The 15242-nt window shown below is 35.1% G+C and overlaps 1 protein-coding gene across 3 annotated transcripts in view; it reads right to left on the reverse strand.

Annotated features, from left to right (window-relative positions):
- Positions 1-1801: 1801 nt before the first annotated feature.
- The window catches only part of LOC107135614 (interferon-induced very large GTPase 1-like), a 62407-nt gene continuing 48966 nt past the window's right edge, over positions 1802-15242 (reverse strand). For all 3 annotated transcript variants that reach the window (XM_015477584.2, XM_048788262.1, XM_015477583.2), the window contains 3 exons: positions 9296-9619; positions 6694-6794; positions 1802-5760 (listed from right to left, as the gene is read on the reverse strand). In XM_015477584.2, the coding sequence (XP_015333070.2) occupies positions 1969-5760; positions 6694-6794; positions 9296-9572 (4170 nt within the window). In that variant the 5' untranslated portion in view covers positions 9573-9619 and the 3' untranslated portion in view covers positions 1802-1968. The remainder of the gene's footprint in view (positions 5761-6693; positions 6795-9295; positions 9620-15242) is intronic.

Raw genomic sequence — 15242 nt, forward strand, 5'->3', positions numbered from 1 at the left:
CAGCAACAAAAAAGCTGACTAAAACATTTTTCTTCCCTGTTGGAATGATGATCTGTCATAACCTAGAACATATGGATATTTCAGATGTCAAAACATTTTATGTTCATTCACAATAGAAGAAGATAAAGCCCAGTAGAAGGGTAATAATCCCTTCAAGTGGTGAAATATCTCAAATACTTTAGTTTTCTAATTCACATCCTAGTGGTTGGCCCTGGATGAAGTCATAGGCTTTTGCCAAAGTCTACAATTAGCATGGTGGCATCTAGCCAAAATTTACAGGATCATTAAAGCATAGAGTCTGTAATGATGCAAAGAATCCAACTGGCCTTGGTTATTGAAGCTCCAAAAGAGGCTGGGGTAGCTTAAAGCTCCACTCAAATTCAGCTTGTTTCCTGGTAACTTTGGGATTAAGACTTAACATATTTCTAGGTAATTTCTCCATAAACCACACTTGATGAATTTTGTGCATCTTGTTTTAAGAACTGACAAAGACAATTATTTATTTTTAGTTCTCTGAAAGATGTCTTTAGTGATCCTAATCCATGAGAATTTCACCATTTTCACTGGTCCCTGTATCTCAATTGGGTTAATCAGCCATTCTCTGTTGGTCATATCATGAATACACATTTGTAATACAGTGATGGTTTTGTCTTCATAGTGATATATTGGCATTATATATCAGTGCTTTTAATTGGATCAATCTAAGTCTTTTTTCACCAAGTTGCACTTGGTGAAATAGGAGAATTTAAGTAACCTTGTGGGAACATAGTAAAGATCTATTGGTGTCAATCTCACATGAATGGAAATTGTTTTATTTTTGAAAAATAGAAACACAAAAGAATAATTATCTAAATAGATCAAACCAATCTTCACAAAAGAATCATTAGCTAAATAGATCAAACCAATCTTCTTGAGCATATTGTTCAACTTAAATTATTCATATCTATGGAAGCATGGCTGATGTTTGTTTCTTGGGTACTAGATTATTAAATTTCATGAATCTCTTACTTCTTTTTAAAGTGAATTTTGAATACTGATGCCCCTGTATTGAACATATTGAAATTCAAAGTTCTTGAAGTTTCTTCTACTCTAGAGTCCTGTATTGTTTTTAAATTAACCACATGTCTAGGATTAGGTAATTTTAAAGTTTCCTATCTAGCATGCTCAATTAAAATGGAAGAAAGAGAATATTTGTACAATTATCTGTTTCTCCAGTGGTTTGTGAAAGGAGTGTCTCCCATTCAGACATTACACCCATTTTGATATTAGAGAGTCTAGGTCCATATACAATATTTTTATATACAATCTTACTCTGAGTCCTACTTTTATCTTTAAACTTTCTACAGTTGAATCATGGTATCACCCTCATTTAATCATATTTCCCTTTATCTTTTCCTTGGTATCACAGTATGTGCGCACTATTATTCAGCAATCCTGACATAGTTTTTTTCACCATGTCCAGGCTAGTTGCCCATATTAATACAAAGATATCCAGTTCTCTGCTGGGACTTCTGCCAAGAGACCTTTGCCTTCTCATCACCTGAAACACACTTCTCTCATTTACCTTGCACCATTTTAATTTGTTTTTGCTCTGAAGGGTTTCAATACATTTTTAGTTCTTAAATTTTCCTTTTTCACTTCTATAATTTTGCATTGTTATGTTGGTTAACCAAAAAGTGATTTTCATGTTTTGTGTTATTTCTAACAAATATTCAACTTAAACTTTTGGTAAAATAGCAGTTCTAGAGGTTAATTACTAAATGGAAATTAGAATAATATAATAATTTTAAAACTTCCAGAATAGATCCAAACTATGTGTTTAATTAGTTAGGTTTAATTATCTGTGTTACAAAAGTGCTCATCACAGAAGGAAATGCAACAGAAAAGACAGATGAGGAACTAATAAGATTTTTGAGTATTTATCCTAATTTATAAGGCAGTAGAAATCTTTGTACCAGAAAAAAAAAATCAATCAATGCTTTGACAGTGTTTGTAGGACAACTTGAAATTAGTAAAAGATTCTTCTTTTTTGCTCTCCAGATACAGAACAGGGTTGTTTGCCATCTTGAATGCAGTGCACATCTTTTTAAAACTGTTTGCTGCCTGTTGGAATAGCTCTAGGGCAAGTTCTAATTTATATCTGTTGGTTAGCAAGTATGTGATTCCTTGAGATGCAGCCTCAGTCTCAGTTTGGATCACTTGTAGAATTTCATGGAAATAACTAGAACTGTATCCTTCATTTCGTTGTTCTCTCATGTGCATTATTTCTTTAACCACATTCATAATTTGAGTTGTTCTCTTTATAATGTCTTTTTCAAATTCTTCCACAGGAGACCCATATGCTTGGGACTTTTGAGAAGTGAAAACATGTTTAGAATAATTGATAGAAAATGCTTTCTTTGTTTTACGGTACCTAATTTTGTTGACAATATTAGGATGCTGTTTAAAATGCTCTAGCAGAATGTTCTCTAGATCAATTTCAATATCAGGATCCTCAACAGATGGGGATAAGGGAGGTAGTAGAATGGAGATGTTCTCTGACCAGATCTTGTTGAACACATCCCTCAGTTCCTTATCATCTAACTCCATGCTCTTGGAGGACACAGCCATTCCCCTGATTTTTTCTAAGAACATATGTTCAAATTTTACTTTTTGCTCATTCCAAAGATCTTGTATTTTCTTTCCACTAGTCATAACCTCACATTTTTTCATTAGTTCTACTATAAGCTCCTCTTTAAGAGTCTTCAAATTGTTTTCAAATTTACCTTTCCACTGAGCTAATATATCTCTGTCTGTGTCTTCTCGAAAATACTTTTCAAATTTTTGCTTAATGGTTTCATGTTTTTCCACCACTTGTTTCTCTACTGAGCTTCTCTTGATCTCTTCAACTTCTCCATTCTGAATTTGGTTGGTTAGCTGTTTCTGCAATTCTAGCACATGACTTCTCAGCTCCCAGGTCCAGCTGTTGTACAAGGTCTCTAGTTTATTCATGACCATAACCTCCTTGGTGTTCCTGAACCTGAAGATGAAGTTCTCATTCATTAAAGTCTTCCATAAATCCCGTATCCGGACTTTAAGTTCTGATAACTTTAAAATATTTCCCCTGGATTCTTCTTTGGCAAGGTTAAGAATCCGGCTTTTCAGCTCCTGGACATTTTGGCTATAAGAAGGGTTGGGAGGGGCCATTGGAGGATAACCTTCCCAGAGACAAGCAAAGTAATGGATGTGGGTCTTGACATCAAACTTAATGATATCATTGAACTGACATACATCTGAGCACTGTTCATATCTGGAAGCAGCAAGGGCCATTCCATCTAATTTCTCTTGCAGCCATCTTCGCCTTGCCATATTTTGATTTGTATCTATAACTTCTTCTATATTTTGATGAACAAATAGGCATCTTGGGGAGATAGTCAGTTGTTTCATCCTGAGAAAGGCATGGACAGCTATTTGCAGAATATCTTGCATTTCTGAAAGATTCTTTCCAAAAACATTGATCAGAGTTAAGTTTCCAAGTCCAATAACAAAGGTTGCCAACTCGTTTTTCTTAACCTGTGCTTCATTGATGAGCTGTGGAACCTTAAGTCCTTCTGAGTCCACAACAAGCACAAAATCAAAACCCAGCTGTTCTCTGAGCATCTCTTCCACCTTCAGAAGCTGCATGTAGGCCCCCCGGGTACACCTCCCAGCACTGAGACTAAACTGTAGGCCAAACATTGCATTCAGCAATGTGGACTTCCCTGAGCCCTGCAAGCCAAGGACAGAAAGAACAAACACCCGTTTTTCTCCAAGTTTCTCAGAGACCTTGTCAAAAACAGCTGCTACCCACTTCAAGGGCACATATGAAGCATCTCCATCCATCAATTCAATGGGAGCCCCAGATACCATCAGATCAGCAGCCATTTGGGGAAGGGAGAGAAATAGTGTATTTGTTTGGGAGGAAGCTTCTTCCAGAGCTTCATAGATCTGGCCCACCTCTCTCAGGAAGTGCTCAATTCCTAGGGTGGAGTCACTGATCTCTTTGGAAACATCTGCTAATTCAGCCTCCCAGAGTCTGAGAGAGTCAGTCTTTGACTGCTTCTGCTTCTCTGTTTGCACTTGAGCCAACAAGAAACTGTGCCTCTGGTGGAGTGTTTCTAAGTCTTTCGTGCTTAGTTGTTCCATGAACATACTTAGCCTTTGCAGAAAATAGAGCTCCATGTGAGTCTCTGGGTGTGATTGAAGACCATCAAGAAGGGAATTCATTAGGTTATTAAGGTCAATAACTTTGTGATATTGTTCACAGCGTATTTTTTGCTTTTCCTTCTCAATCTCATTTTTGTATTGTTCAATGCTCCGGTTCCCTTTTTTTCTCACTTGATAGAATTCCTTATCCTTCTTGCACCAATCATACCATAGCTGTCCCTGAAGGGGAAGCAATTTTTCTTTTCTCTGAGATAATTTCACTTTCCCCAGGAGATCCATGATGATGTCAGCCTTTTTTCCTGCTTCTTGACAATCTCTTTGATCCTCATCAATTATAAATTCATACTTCCTAGCAATGTTGGCACAGTTATTCAAACTGCAAGGAGATGTAGAATCCTTCAGCAACTTTTTTAATGTAGCTGTAATTTTGTCAGCTAATTCTACCTTATTTAGATTCTTGATACCAATTCTTACTTTGTGAGGATCACACTTCTCATCCACAATATTTTCTACATTTTCAAACAAACAGATGAGTGGTTTGAGTGATTTAAAAAATTCAGGTAGAATGGAACTCTTCATTTTTTCAATGTCAGAAGTTGATAGGAGGAGTATAGTAACTGAGGAGACCTCAAGCAAGAACTTCACTTGCTTCTCATGCATTTCACCATTTCCATGGAGACTGGTGAAGGCAATACAGTTTTCAAATCTGTCCTCAGCTCTTCCACTTGGACAGAACCAGCATATTTCCACAACCCCTTCCATCAAAAGACACCTGTTATTGTCTTTCTTAGAATGATGGTGAAAAAAATTGTCATGTTTGCCCTTACTCAGGAGTGAATTCAGAATCTGTGACTTGGAAGTGGAGACAGAATTTCCAACTCTTATGAAAGATACAATGGGGGTAGGTTGCCAGCAAATCAGTTGATTATCATAATTCCTATTTTTTTTCTCCCAACCTATTTTTTCCACCTCTTTCCAGCTTCTCCTGACTTGCCTAAGAGACCAAAGAGGGAATTCAATTTGGTGATTACAAGGATTGGGAACCAAAAATGGGAGAGCAAATTGACAAATGGAAAGTTTGGTCACCATATACTGTCTTGTAAAATCATCTGCACAGTGAAAAATTGCCATTTGTATGTCCATTGGGTGAATGCAATTTGGTATTATGGTTGAATGCGCTTCTTTGATAGTGAAAAAGTCTTCAAATGTTGGCAATTTCCTCTCTGATTCTGTAGTTTTCAGTGTCTGGGATACATTAGAAGTTGTTTCTATCTTACCTCTGTAAACTAGGTACCTTGAATGGTAATCTAATACCAAGAGTTTCTCTAAAAAACAATGTGGTAGTTCCCCCTCAGCTCTTGGTTGACTGCCAAGGAAGGAGGTCTTATTTATCAAAAGATAATTGACTTTAGACATCTTCTTGGGATAATAGCACTCTAGATTAAGCCTCCTGATCAAGTCATGAAAGCGTTGATTTTTAATTGTTACTTCTTTATCACTGCATTGTTGAATATCTCTGGGAAGAGGAGTAAATCCGCTGGATGGTTTCTTTGGGTTAAAGAATTTTTTAAGTTTCTAGAAAGGAACACAAACAATGATAATGGCTATTGACACTCTACAATAAAGAGACTTAGTTAAACTTATAATTTATTCATGCATGAATATATTCTCTAGCTTTCCAAAAATAAATTGAGTCCTTCTATGTGCTAGGTAATGGGATGACCAAGGGATGAAGTATAATTCAGAATCCAACCTTGAAAGGCTTAAAACTTAATAATGAGAGTTTTAAACAAGCATGTAGTCAATCATACTTCACTGTTATGCAAGTTAAAACACAAATGCACTGGAAACACATTTGAAAAAGTGACTAGATTTTCTTGGTAGATAAAAGTGAGAAGACTACTCGACTTTTGTAGCAGATCATCATGAAAGTTGATAGGAAGAAAAGAGAGTCTAAGAAGAAATAGGAAGGAACTTACCATAAGAAAGATGCTTGTGAGAGTTTTATTATGGAATGAAATGGATTTTTCTCAGGCAGAAGAGTGGTAGGTGGGGGCATCTTAGATAAAGAGAACAGAAAAGTCAAGGCAAAGATGTGTGAAAGTTGGGCATATTAAGGTAACAGAAAGAAATTTTGAATATGTGAGCAGAAAAAAATGTAACTAGTGAGGAAAACTGAAAGGAAAATAAATTGAACTTTATTCAGTAACTTTTGACTTTGATAATCTCACATTATTATTATTATTATTCTAATTTTGGAGAGAAATGATTCATAAAAATAAAGAAATGTGTTCATAGTAATACAGAAATGAAGAGGGAGATGGACCTCTTTGGGACCTTGCTCTTCTCTAGGAAAACTTGGAGGCATGTTGGTGCCAACTTGGAAAGACTATGGTACACAGTAGACTACTAGAGTTAGTAAGTCTCCAAGATGTAGACCATCCTTATGACCTAGGCACTCCACTCCATTCTAGGGCAAGCATATGTGCCCCAGGGTTGATTACAAACCTTAGAAACGGTTAGATTCTGCTTTTCCTCATTTGGTCCTGCTTCATTCTCTTGTTTCCTCTTGTTTGGCTTTTTGTCACACTTTCCAGTGGAAGATCCAGCTTTGAAGGGAAGATAATGTTAATTAATCTCTCAATTAAGAAAGCATGAAGAGGCTTTTTCCTCATCTACAACCACTAGTTTGGAACCAACAGTTTGACATAAATAATTGTGATGTCAGATATAAAAATGGCACAAAAACAACAATAATCATTTCAGAGTAATTGGGGCATTGCTGATAGAGTGTTCTCCCTCCCTATTATAAGATTTTTTTTTTCATTAGGATTCTTATATTGAACACTTGGAGCATGTATTTTAATAAGATGTATTTAATCTTATTCATTTCAATATATTTTTTGAAGTTTTAATTCCTTGTCTTGAATGCATTTTTAGGCAGTCCTTATAACTACTCCATTAATATTTAAATAAAAAAGATATCCAATAAATCCTATTCAAACTTCAAATTTCAGTATTTCATTTAAAGCTGAGGATGCCATTCTGACTGAAGTGAGGTGGAGTCTTACCGTAGTTTTGATTTGCATTTTCCTAATTGCTAGAGATGTTGAAATATTTCATGTATTTATTGGCCATTTGTATTTCTTCTTTGAGAAATGTCTGTTTAGTTCTTCTGCGAATTTATTGATTGGGTTATTTGTATTTTTGGAAATCACACACACTTAATGTAGACATCTTAACCCAAGACTGTAAAACTCATTGAAGAAAACACAAGTGGAAAACTTCTTGACATTGGTCTTGGCAGTTACTTCTTAGATGTGACAGCAACAGTATAGGCAATGAAAACAAAAAAAGAGCAAAAGAGCCAGGCGCAGTGGCCCACACCTGTAATACCAGTGGTATGGGAGGCTGGGGCAGGAGGATTGCCAGTTATAGTGAATGAAAGTTTAACAGGAAGATGAATGTTTATGCTTGATGGAGATACATCTAACTAAAAAGCTCCTGCACAGCAAAGGAAGAAAATAACAGAGTGAAAAGACTACATATGGGATGGGGGAAACTATTTACAAACTATCTGATAAGGTGTTAATGTCTAAAATATATGAGAATCTCCTACAACTCAATAGCAACAAACAAACAACGCCCCCACAAGAAGCCCCCCACCCCCCAACAAACTGATTTAAAAAAAGAGCAAAAGAGCCAGGTGCAGTGGCCTACACCTGTAATAGCAGCAGCTCCAGAGGTTGGGGCAGGAGGATCGCCAGTTCAAAGCCAGCCTTGGAAAAGCGAGGTGCTTGGCTGGGGTTGTGGCTCAGAGGTAGAGCGCTCACCTAGCATGTGTGAGGTCCTGGGTTCAATCCTTAGCACCACATAAAAATGAAATAAAGGTGTTGTGTTTACTTACAACTAAAATAAATAAATAAATATTGAAAAAAAAAGTGAGGTGTTAAACAACTCAGTGAGACCCTGTCTCTAAATAAAATAGAAAACAGGGATGAGGATGTGGCTCAGTGGTCGAGTGCCGCTAAGTTCAATCCCTGGTAATTTTCCCTCCAAAAAAATTGAGCAAAAAAATTAAATAGAAATTTCTCTAAAGAAGACATAAAAATGGCCATTAAACACATTAGAGAATGCTCTACATCAACAGTTATTAGGGAAATTCAAATCAAAACCACATTTAGGTGCTACTTAAACTCATTAGGATGCATGAAATCAAATAAATGTAAAATAACAGGTGCTGGAGAGGAGGTAATGAATTAGGAAATTTGTACATTGTTGGAGATAATGCAAAACAGTTCAGATACTATGGAAAACACTTTGGTGTTTCCTCAAACATTAACTATAAAATTATCATATAACTCAGCAACTCTACTCCCAAGTATACACCCCAAAACATTGAAAATAAGTACTCAAACAAGTTATTTGTATGTATATATTGCCATAATAGCACTATTTTCCTTAGCCAAAAGGTAGAAACAGATCAAATGGAAAACAAAATGTGGCAAATACTTAAAATGGAATACTATCTACACATAAAAGGAATAAAGTGCTGATACATGTCACAATGTAAATGAAGCTCAAAAACATACTAAAGTGAAAGTATCTAGGCACAAAATTCACACTGTATGATATCATTCATATGAAATATCCAGAATATATAAATACATATAAATATACAGAACACAGATTTATGGTTTCCAGGGTCTGGGAGGAGTAGGGAGGGTAAAGGGAGGAAACTGTTTAATGGGTAAGGGGCTTAACTTTAGAGTAAAGGACATTTTTTGGAACTGGACAGGTGATATTTACACAACATTGTGAATGTACTAAATGCCATTGAATTGTTCTCTTTAAAATAAACAAATAAAACAAAGGTATTGTGTCCATCTACTATATATATAAAGTAATATATGTATATATTATATATATGTAATTTTATTTTATGTGCATTTGAGTTCAGTAAATTATTTTTTTAATAAAGCAGCATGAAACATAGCTCCTTTTATAAATGATGCTGTCATGTCTATGTGGAATTAATTACAATGAAGATTTCAGGGAAAGTCCTGAATCATGTCCGGCAAACGAAGGGGTGGATTAGTTTTAGACTTACATTCTTCTATGAATTTGCTGATCTTCTCTGCCAGGCTGCGCTGGTTTATGGCTTTCAGGACCTCGTGGGTCACAGTCTTCGAGTATTCTTCCCCATAATATTGGATCAATAGGTCGGCAAGTGTGAGTGCGTTTGCTTGCTGCAGAGTGCCCCTACGAATGTGGTCATATCCTGCAGCAAGAGGTATGCTTGTCAGTCGGAATTTGAACTTTGACAATTCCTCCTCGATGAGGTCCTCAAGGATGGTAAGAAGGAATGCCTTTGATGTGCTTTCCATTCTGCACAGTTGAATCCTGAGGAAATGATGTCCTTGAAGTTACTGACCTGAAATGAATTATCACATGAATGATGGGAATTACATGAGGCAAGTGCTTGAAGAGAAGTCAGAAAAAGAGAAGTAGAGGGGAGATCAGTAATGTTTTGCTGAAAAACAAAAACAAACCCTGATTCTCAGAAGATGTGCCTATGGTATATATTCCTTACATAGAGGATATTTGTCAAAGATTCAGAACAACTTACCTGTCTTCCCTTTTCACCACAATCTTGCTGTATCCCTAGAATTCCCAAGATTATCTATTAGATGATATCTGTTTGTGGAGAATGGAATGAGATGGGATCCTATGGAGTGGGATGTATGTTATTTCCTAGTAAAGAAGTAAGTGAATTATAAGCAGTTACAATGAATGAAAGTTTAACAGAAAGATGAAGATACTCATGCTTGTATTTCTTGTGTGTCTTGGGTGGGCAGGCAGTTTTTTTTAGGAGATTTTATTTGCATATGAAAATTGGGACAAACAATAGGAATAGCAAAAATTAGTTCTCTGATTTCTTGGTATTCAATAGAATCTTTACCCTTCTCCTGTGATTCCTACTCTCATTTTCTTCTACTTTGTCCTAATCTGAAAAATAACTTTTCTAGGTGTGTAAGTATTTGAAATTAAAGCCATTATCACCATCTTTTATCAGTAATATTGCTGTCTTCTCCAACCCACCCCATCTTCCCCATTAAAACCCTGAGTATTCTTGAAGCTACAATAAAACATCTCTTTTCTAATGTTTCTTTTGATTTTCCCACAAAGATGTGATGTTATCTAATTTTCAACTCTCATAATTCTTATGACACTTGTTATAATTTTCTGTGTCTTTCAATTATTTCCCTCTGCTAGGTAGCAAGGACTCTTATCTAAATAAGCAATATACCGAGCATCAATTACATCCTGACTACTATGATAGATGTGCAACATAATTATCTTATTTATTTGTAACAGAAAATAAATAGGTATTATCCTATTTTATAGATTTAAAAACTCTAAAGCTAAGTATAGTAAGATAAGTTTGTGAGTAGAAGAATACATACAAGTCTTTCCAGTTCAAGAAACACCATTTCGTGTCGAATATGATATGTCAAGAAATTTGTAATGTTTTGAACAACCCACAATAAAAAATTAAAAAAAAAAAAAAGAAACACCATTTCCCCAATACACCATTTTCCCAATACACCAATGGATATTACTCATTATTATGTATACTTCAGTTTATATAAAACGCTTTTACTTAATGGTTACAAAAATCAAAAGATCTTTAACTTTGCTTCTTTTGCCCCACCTTCTCACCACCAAATCACCAATTATATATTTAAACTTTTTGCTTTCATTGCCAAATTAACATTAAGCAATATTTTAACACAGTGCAACAAGAAATGATCCATGTGATGGATTCTCAATTATAAAAATAGAGACAAGATTTCTTCCCACAGAATACTTTCATATCAGGTCAGGGTAGGATGTTGAAGGAAATGTGAGAAAAACAGTAGAAAAACAATAGAAATATTAGTATGATTATGTCTGATTATTCAGACGATGGAATAGGATGATGTGGTGAAATACTACCATGGAATGGAGGATAGGGACTCTTGGGAAAAGACTACTCTGATGATGTGATAGTTAACATTAAACCTGAAAGGAGATAAGAAGGCTGATATGTGAAGAACTGAGAGAAGAACCATCTAAGAATAAGGAAGAGACAAGGCAAATGCCTAAAACAGAATCAAATTTTGTGTTTTGTGTACTAGAATAAAGGCCAGTGTGGTTGGAACAAAACTGCAAAACAGATGAACGTCAGAAAGCTGTGATTCATATAGCATCTTTTTAGGTCATGTAAGGATTTGGGGTTTTGTTCTATGTAATGGGAAGCAATCAAAGAACACTGAAATATGGAAAGAATACTGGTAAACATTAAGAAAGCATTGTAAAGGTCCAAAAATAATGGCAAATTGGACTGAGAGTATAGTAAGGAAATAATGAACAATGGTCATATTTAGGTTTTACATTGTAAGCATTACCAGCCAGAATTATTGATGGTTTGGTTATGGGATATAAAGGAAAGTGCAAATTAAAGAATAATGTAGTAGACAGGAGTCTAAGATGTTCCCCAGGATTCTCACCCCCTGGTATACATACTGTGTATCATCTTTTTCTCTTTAATGTGAGCAGAATCCATAAATATGACCAGACATCACTTCTGTGATTATGTTACCTTTGATGACAAAGGGAAAGTTTTACTGGGAGGCTTTACTTAATAAGCTATGCTCTTAAAAGAGATAAGAAGCAGCAGCAGGTGGACTTCTGTTTATGTAGAAGGAAGCATGTTGTAAACTGCCTGCATGGGTCACATGTTAAGGAACTTCAGGCAGCCTCTAGGGAGTGAGACTGATCTGAGGCTAACAGCCAGCAAGAAAATAAGGATCTCAGTCCTATAGGTACAAAAAACCGAATTATTATAATAATTTAAATGATTTTGGAAGATGACCTTGAACTTGAGTTGAGAACTGCAGCATTTTAATACTTATATTGCAGCCTCTTATAATCTTGAATAGAAGATCCAGGCCACCCATATTTAGACTCCTGACCCAACTAAAATAGTTAATTAGTATTTTTTAAAATAGTTTACATAATTTATTTAATAATTTTGCATCATTCATGAAATTTAATTAGAAAGGTGATTAATGATGATGATGATAGCAATATATTCAATTCTTACAATGAATTAGGCAATATTTAGTATGTTAAGCTACTAAATTGATAATTTTTTATGTAGTGATTGAAAACAAATACAGAGAATTCTGGTACAAGCAAATAGATTAATGATGGTGCCATGATTTTAGATGGTCAAGATTTATTACATGAACAGATTGGGGTCTTACTTAGGTTACAATATATAGTAGAAAGTTAAGTGAAAATGGTGATTAGACTCATATGAGGTGTATATTTTAAGGGATAGGTCCAATTTGGAGATACTAATTAGAGAGCCATCAGTATTTGAAGGCATGGGACTTGTAAGGTCTCTTGGGAAGAAGGTATGGGAGAGAAGAAAAAGTGCCCTGGCACTAAGTAACATTCCAACATTTAAAGAAGCAGTAAAGGGGACTAAACAGAAGGATCCAAAGAGGAAAAGTTAGGGAATGAGACAAAAGTGGGATCCTTGAAGACTGTGTCTTGGTTCCTTGAGTTTCCAAGGAATCTATTTTTGTTTTCTTTATATATTTTCAGTATTTTTTAATACATTTGTAGAAGATTACCACAAAGGTTAATATTTTGATACTAGTAGGAAGTAATGACTGTCAAAGATGGGACTGATTAGATATAAAAATAAAACTATTTAAAGGATTAAAATAGCAGGACTTTTAAATTATTTGTGGAAATAGAAGTATAGGAGGCTTTAAAGGTGATTCCTATATGAAAAATTGTGATATATATGTGTATTAAGAATTGTAATGCAAAAAAAACAAAAACAAAAACAAAGTACATGTATAAAGACATAAATTGTCATGAACATACTTTATATACAGATATGAAAAATTGTGCTCTATATGTGTAATAAGAATTGTAATGCATTCCACTGCTGTCTTGTATTTAAAAAATGATATCAATAAAAGATGAAAAAAATTAAAGCAACATTTGAATAAAAAAAGGTGATTCCTAAGTTTGTGCATAATTGAGTAATTTATTGAGAAGGAGGACTACAGGGTTTGGGCATAGAGGAAGACAATTGATTCAGTTATCATACATTGAGTTTAATATAATGGTTAACATGTATGCTTTGTAATTTCTTTTAAGTGCTTTACATGTATTATTTATTACTTACAAAATATTAGTAATATCATATGTGTAATTTATACATGATGAATCAGGTCTATCTTGTCCATGGCTCTGTAACAACTTGGTTCTAGAACCAATGCTTTTTTTTTTTTTTTTTTTTTTTGTGGTGTTGAGGATTGAACCCAGGGCCTTGTGCATGCAAAGCACGCATTCTACAAAGTGAGCTGTAACCCCAGCCCTAGAACCAATGCTTTTAACTCCCATATCAACATCATAGTGGAGAAACCAACTCTTAAACTGGTTACATAGTTGTGCTCTGGAGGCCTCTTTGAGCTAAAGATTTAGGTTAGGGAATCATCATAATGATAAGAGCCACTACCATAAAAAATAAATGCAATCACATAGAGGAAATGTGATAAGAGAGATCAGTAAACTAAGGGCTCTTTATATGCAGAGCTGATATTCATTAGGCTGCAGGATGATCTTATCAATTGTTAAATATTGAAATACAGTGCTTTCATACTGTGATAAATAGATTCTTTTACTTCCAGATTCCCCCCTTCTCCAGCTTCTCAGGTTCCAATGAGTCCTGGATTGTTTCTGTCAAGGAGTAATATTCTCTATTTTATTTTGTTTATTTGTTCTACTACTTAATTTTTGAAAAATAATTTATTGAATATATTATATGGTGCTATAGTAGATGATGGAGAATCAAAGATAAATTGAGTACTTTCCTGCCCTTAAGAAATTTATGAAAAATGACAGACCTAAGTACAGCATGAATGTGATTAAGCTTGAATGCAATTACTTCAGCGTGTGGTACAGGAATTTAGAGGATGAAGCAGTTATTGTTATGCATTCACTGAATTCATTAATTCTAAAAGTATAAAAAGCCACTTTTCAGAGGCTGGGGCCATAACGCAGTGGCAGAGTGCTTGTGTGAAGCAATGGGTTTAATCCTCAACACCACATAAAAATAAACAAATAAAATAAAGGCATGCTGTCCATCTACAACTACAAAATAATAAAAAGAAAAAATAAAAAAAATTTTCAGCATCCTAGTATGAGCCAAAATTCACAAATGAGGTTAAAATAAAAGCAAAGCAGCTTTATTTGGGTGCAGAATAGATTTGCAAATCAGAATACAGAAGTTCAGGTTGGAAACTGAGTGGATGGTCCCATGAAAAGAGGCAGGACTGAGATTTTTATAACAAAAATGAAGAGGAACATCAGAATTTATTTCCCCATCGGCATTCTTTGGAGATAAGCAAAGATTGAGCAATGGTGAGAAACTAATGTGAATCAGGTTGGTTACAAATTTTTCAAGTCCTTTGAAATATCTATACCAAGAACAGAATGCTCACTCTGGCATCCTTTCAGATCTTCAGCACACTGATAAAGTACCAAAAATTGTTTATGTTCAGTTCTTGACACAATGTCTGTGTAGCAACTTGTCCCTGTCAGCAAGCCTCTAAAGCTGACAAAAGGATTTTTGTTTTGTCTTTGGCCATTCTGCAGCCATTCTGACTTTTAATCTATCATTTTCCCCTTTTCATCTAGTGTCTAAAGATGTTTAACCAGGCAGATTGCTCCACCAACAAAGCAATCTTCACTGGATGAAGACCATATTAAAGAATGTAGTTCAGGAGTCAGTGTTCCCCATTGTTCAGGGGAAATTTGATGGTGCTGGGAAAGTTCATTTCCAGGAAGTTGTGTCCAGTGATCCTAAGAGGCATGCAGGAAAAGGTATTTGAAAGACAGGGCCAAATTGGAGCAATGCTTTTTGGTTTGAACAGTTCTAGGGATGCCAACAGATACACAAATGGCATAAGTACAAACACAGCAATTAA

This window comes from Marmota marmota, unplaced genomic scaffold (genome assembly GCF_001458135.2).
Source record: "Marmota marmota marmota unplaced genomic scaffold, marMar, whole genome shotgun sequence".
In the NCBI taxonomy this organism is placed as follows: domain Eukaryota; kingdom Metazoa; phylum Chordata; class Mammalia; order Rodentia; family Sciuridae; genus Marmota; species Marmota marmota.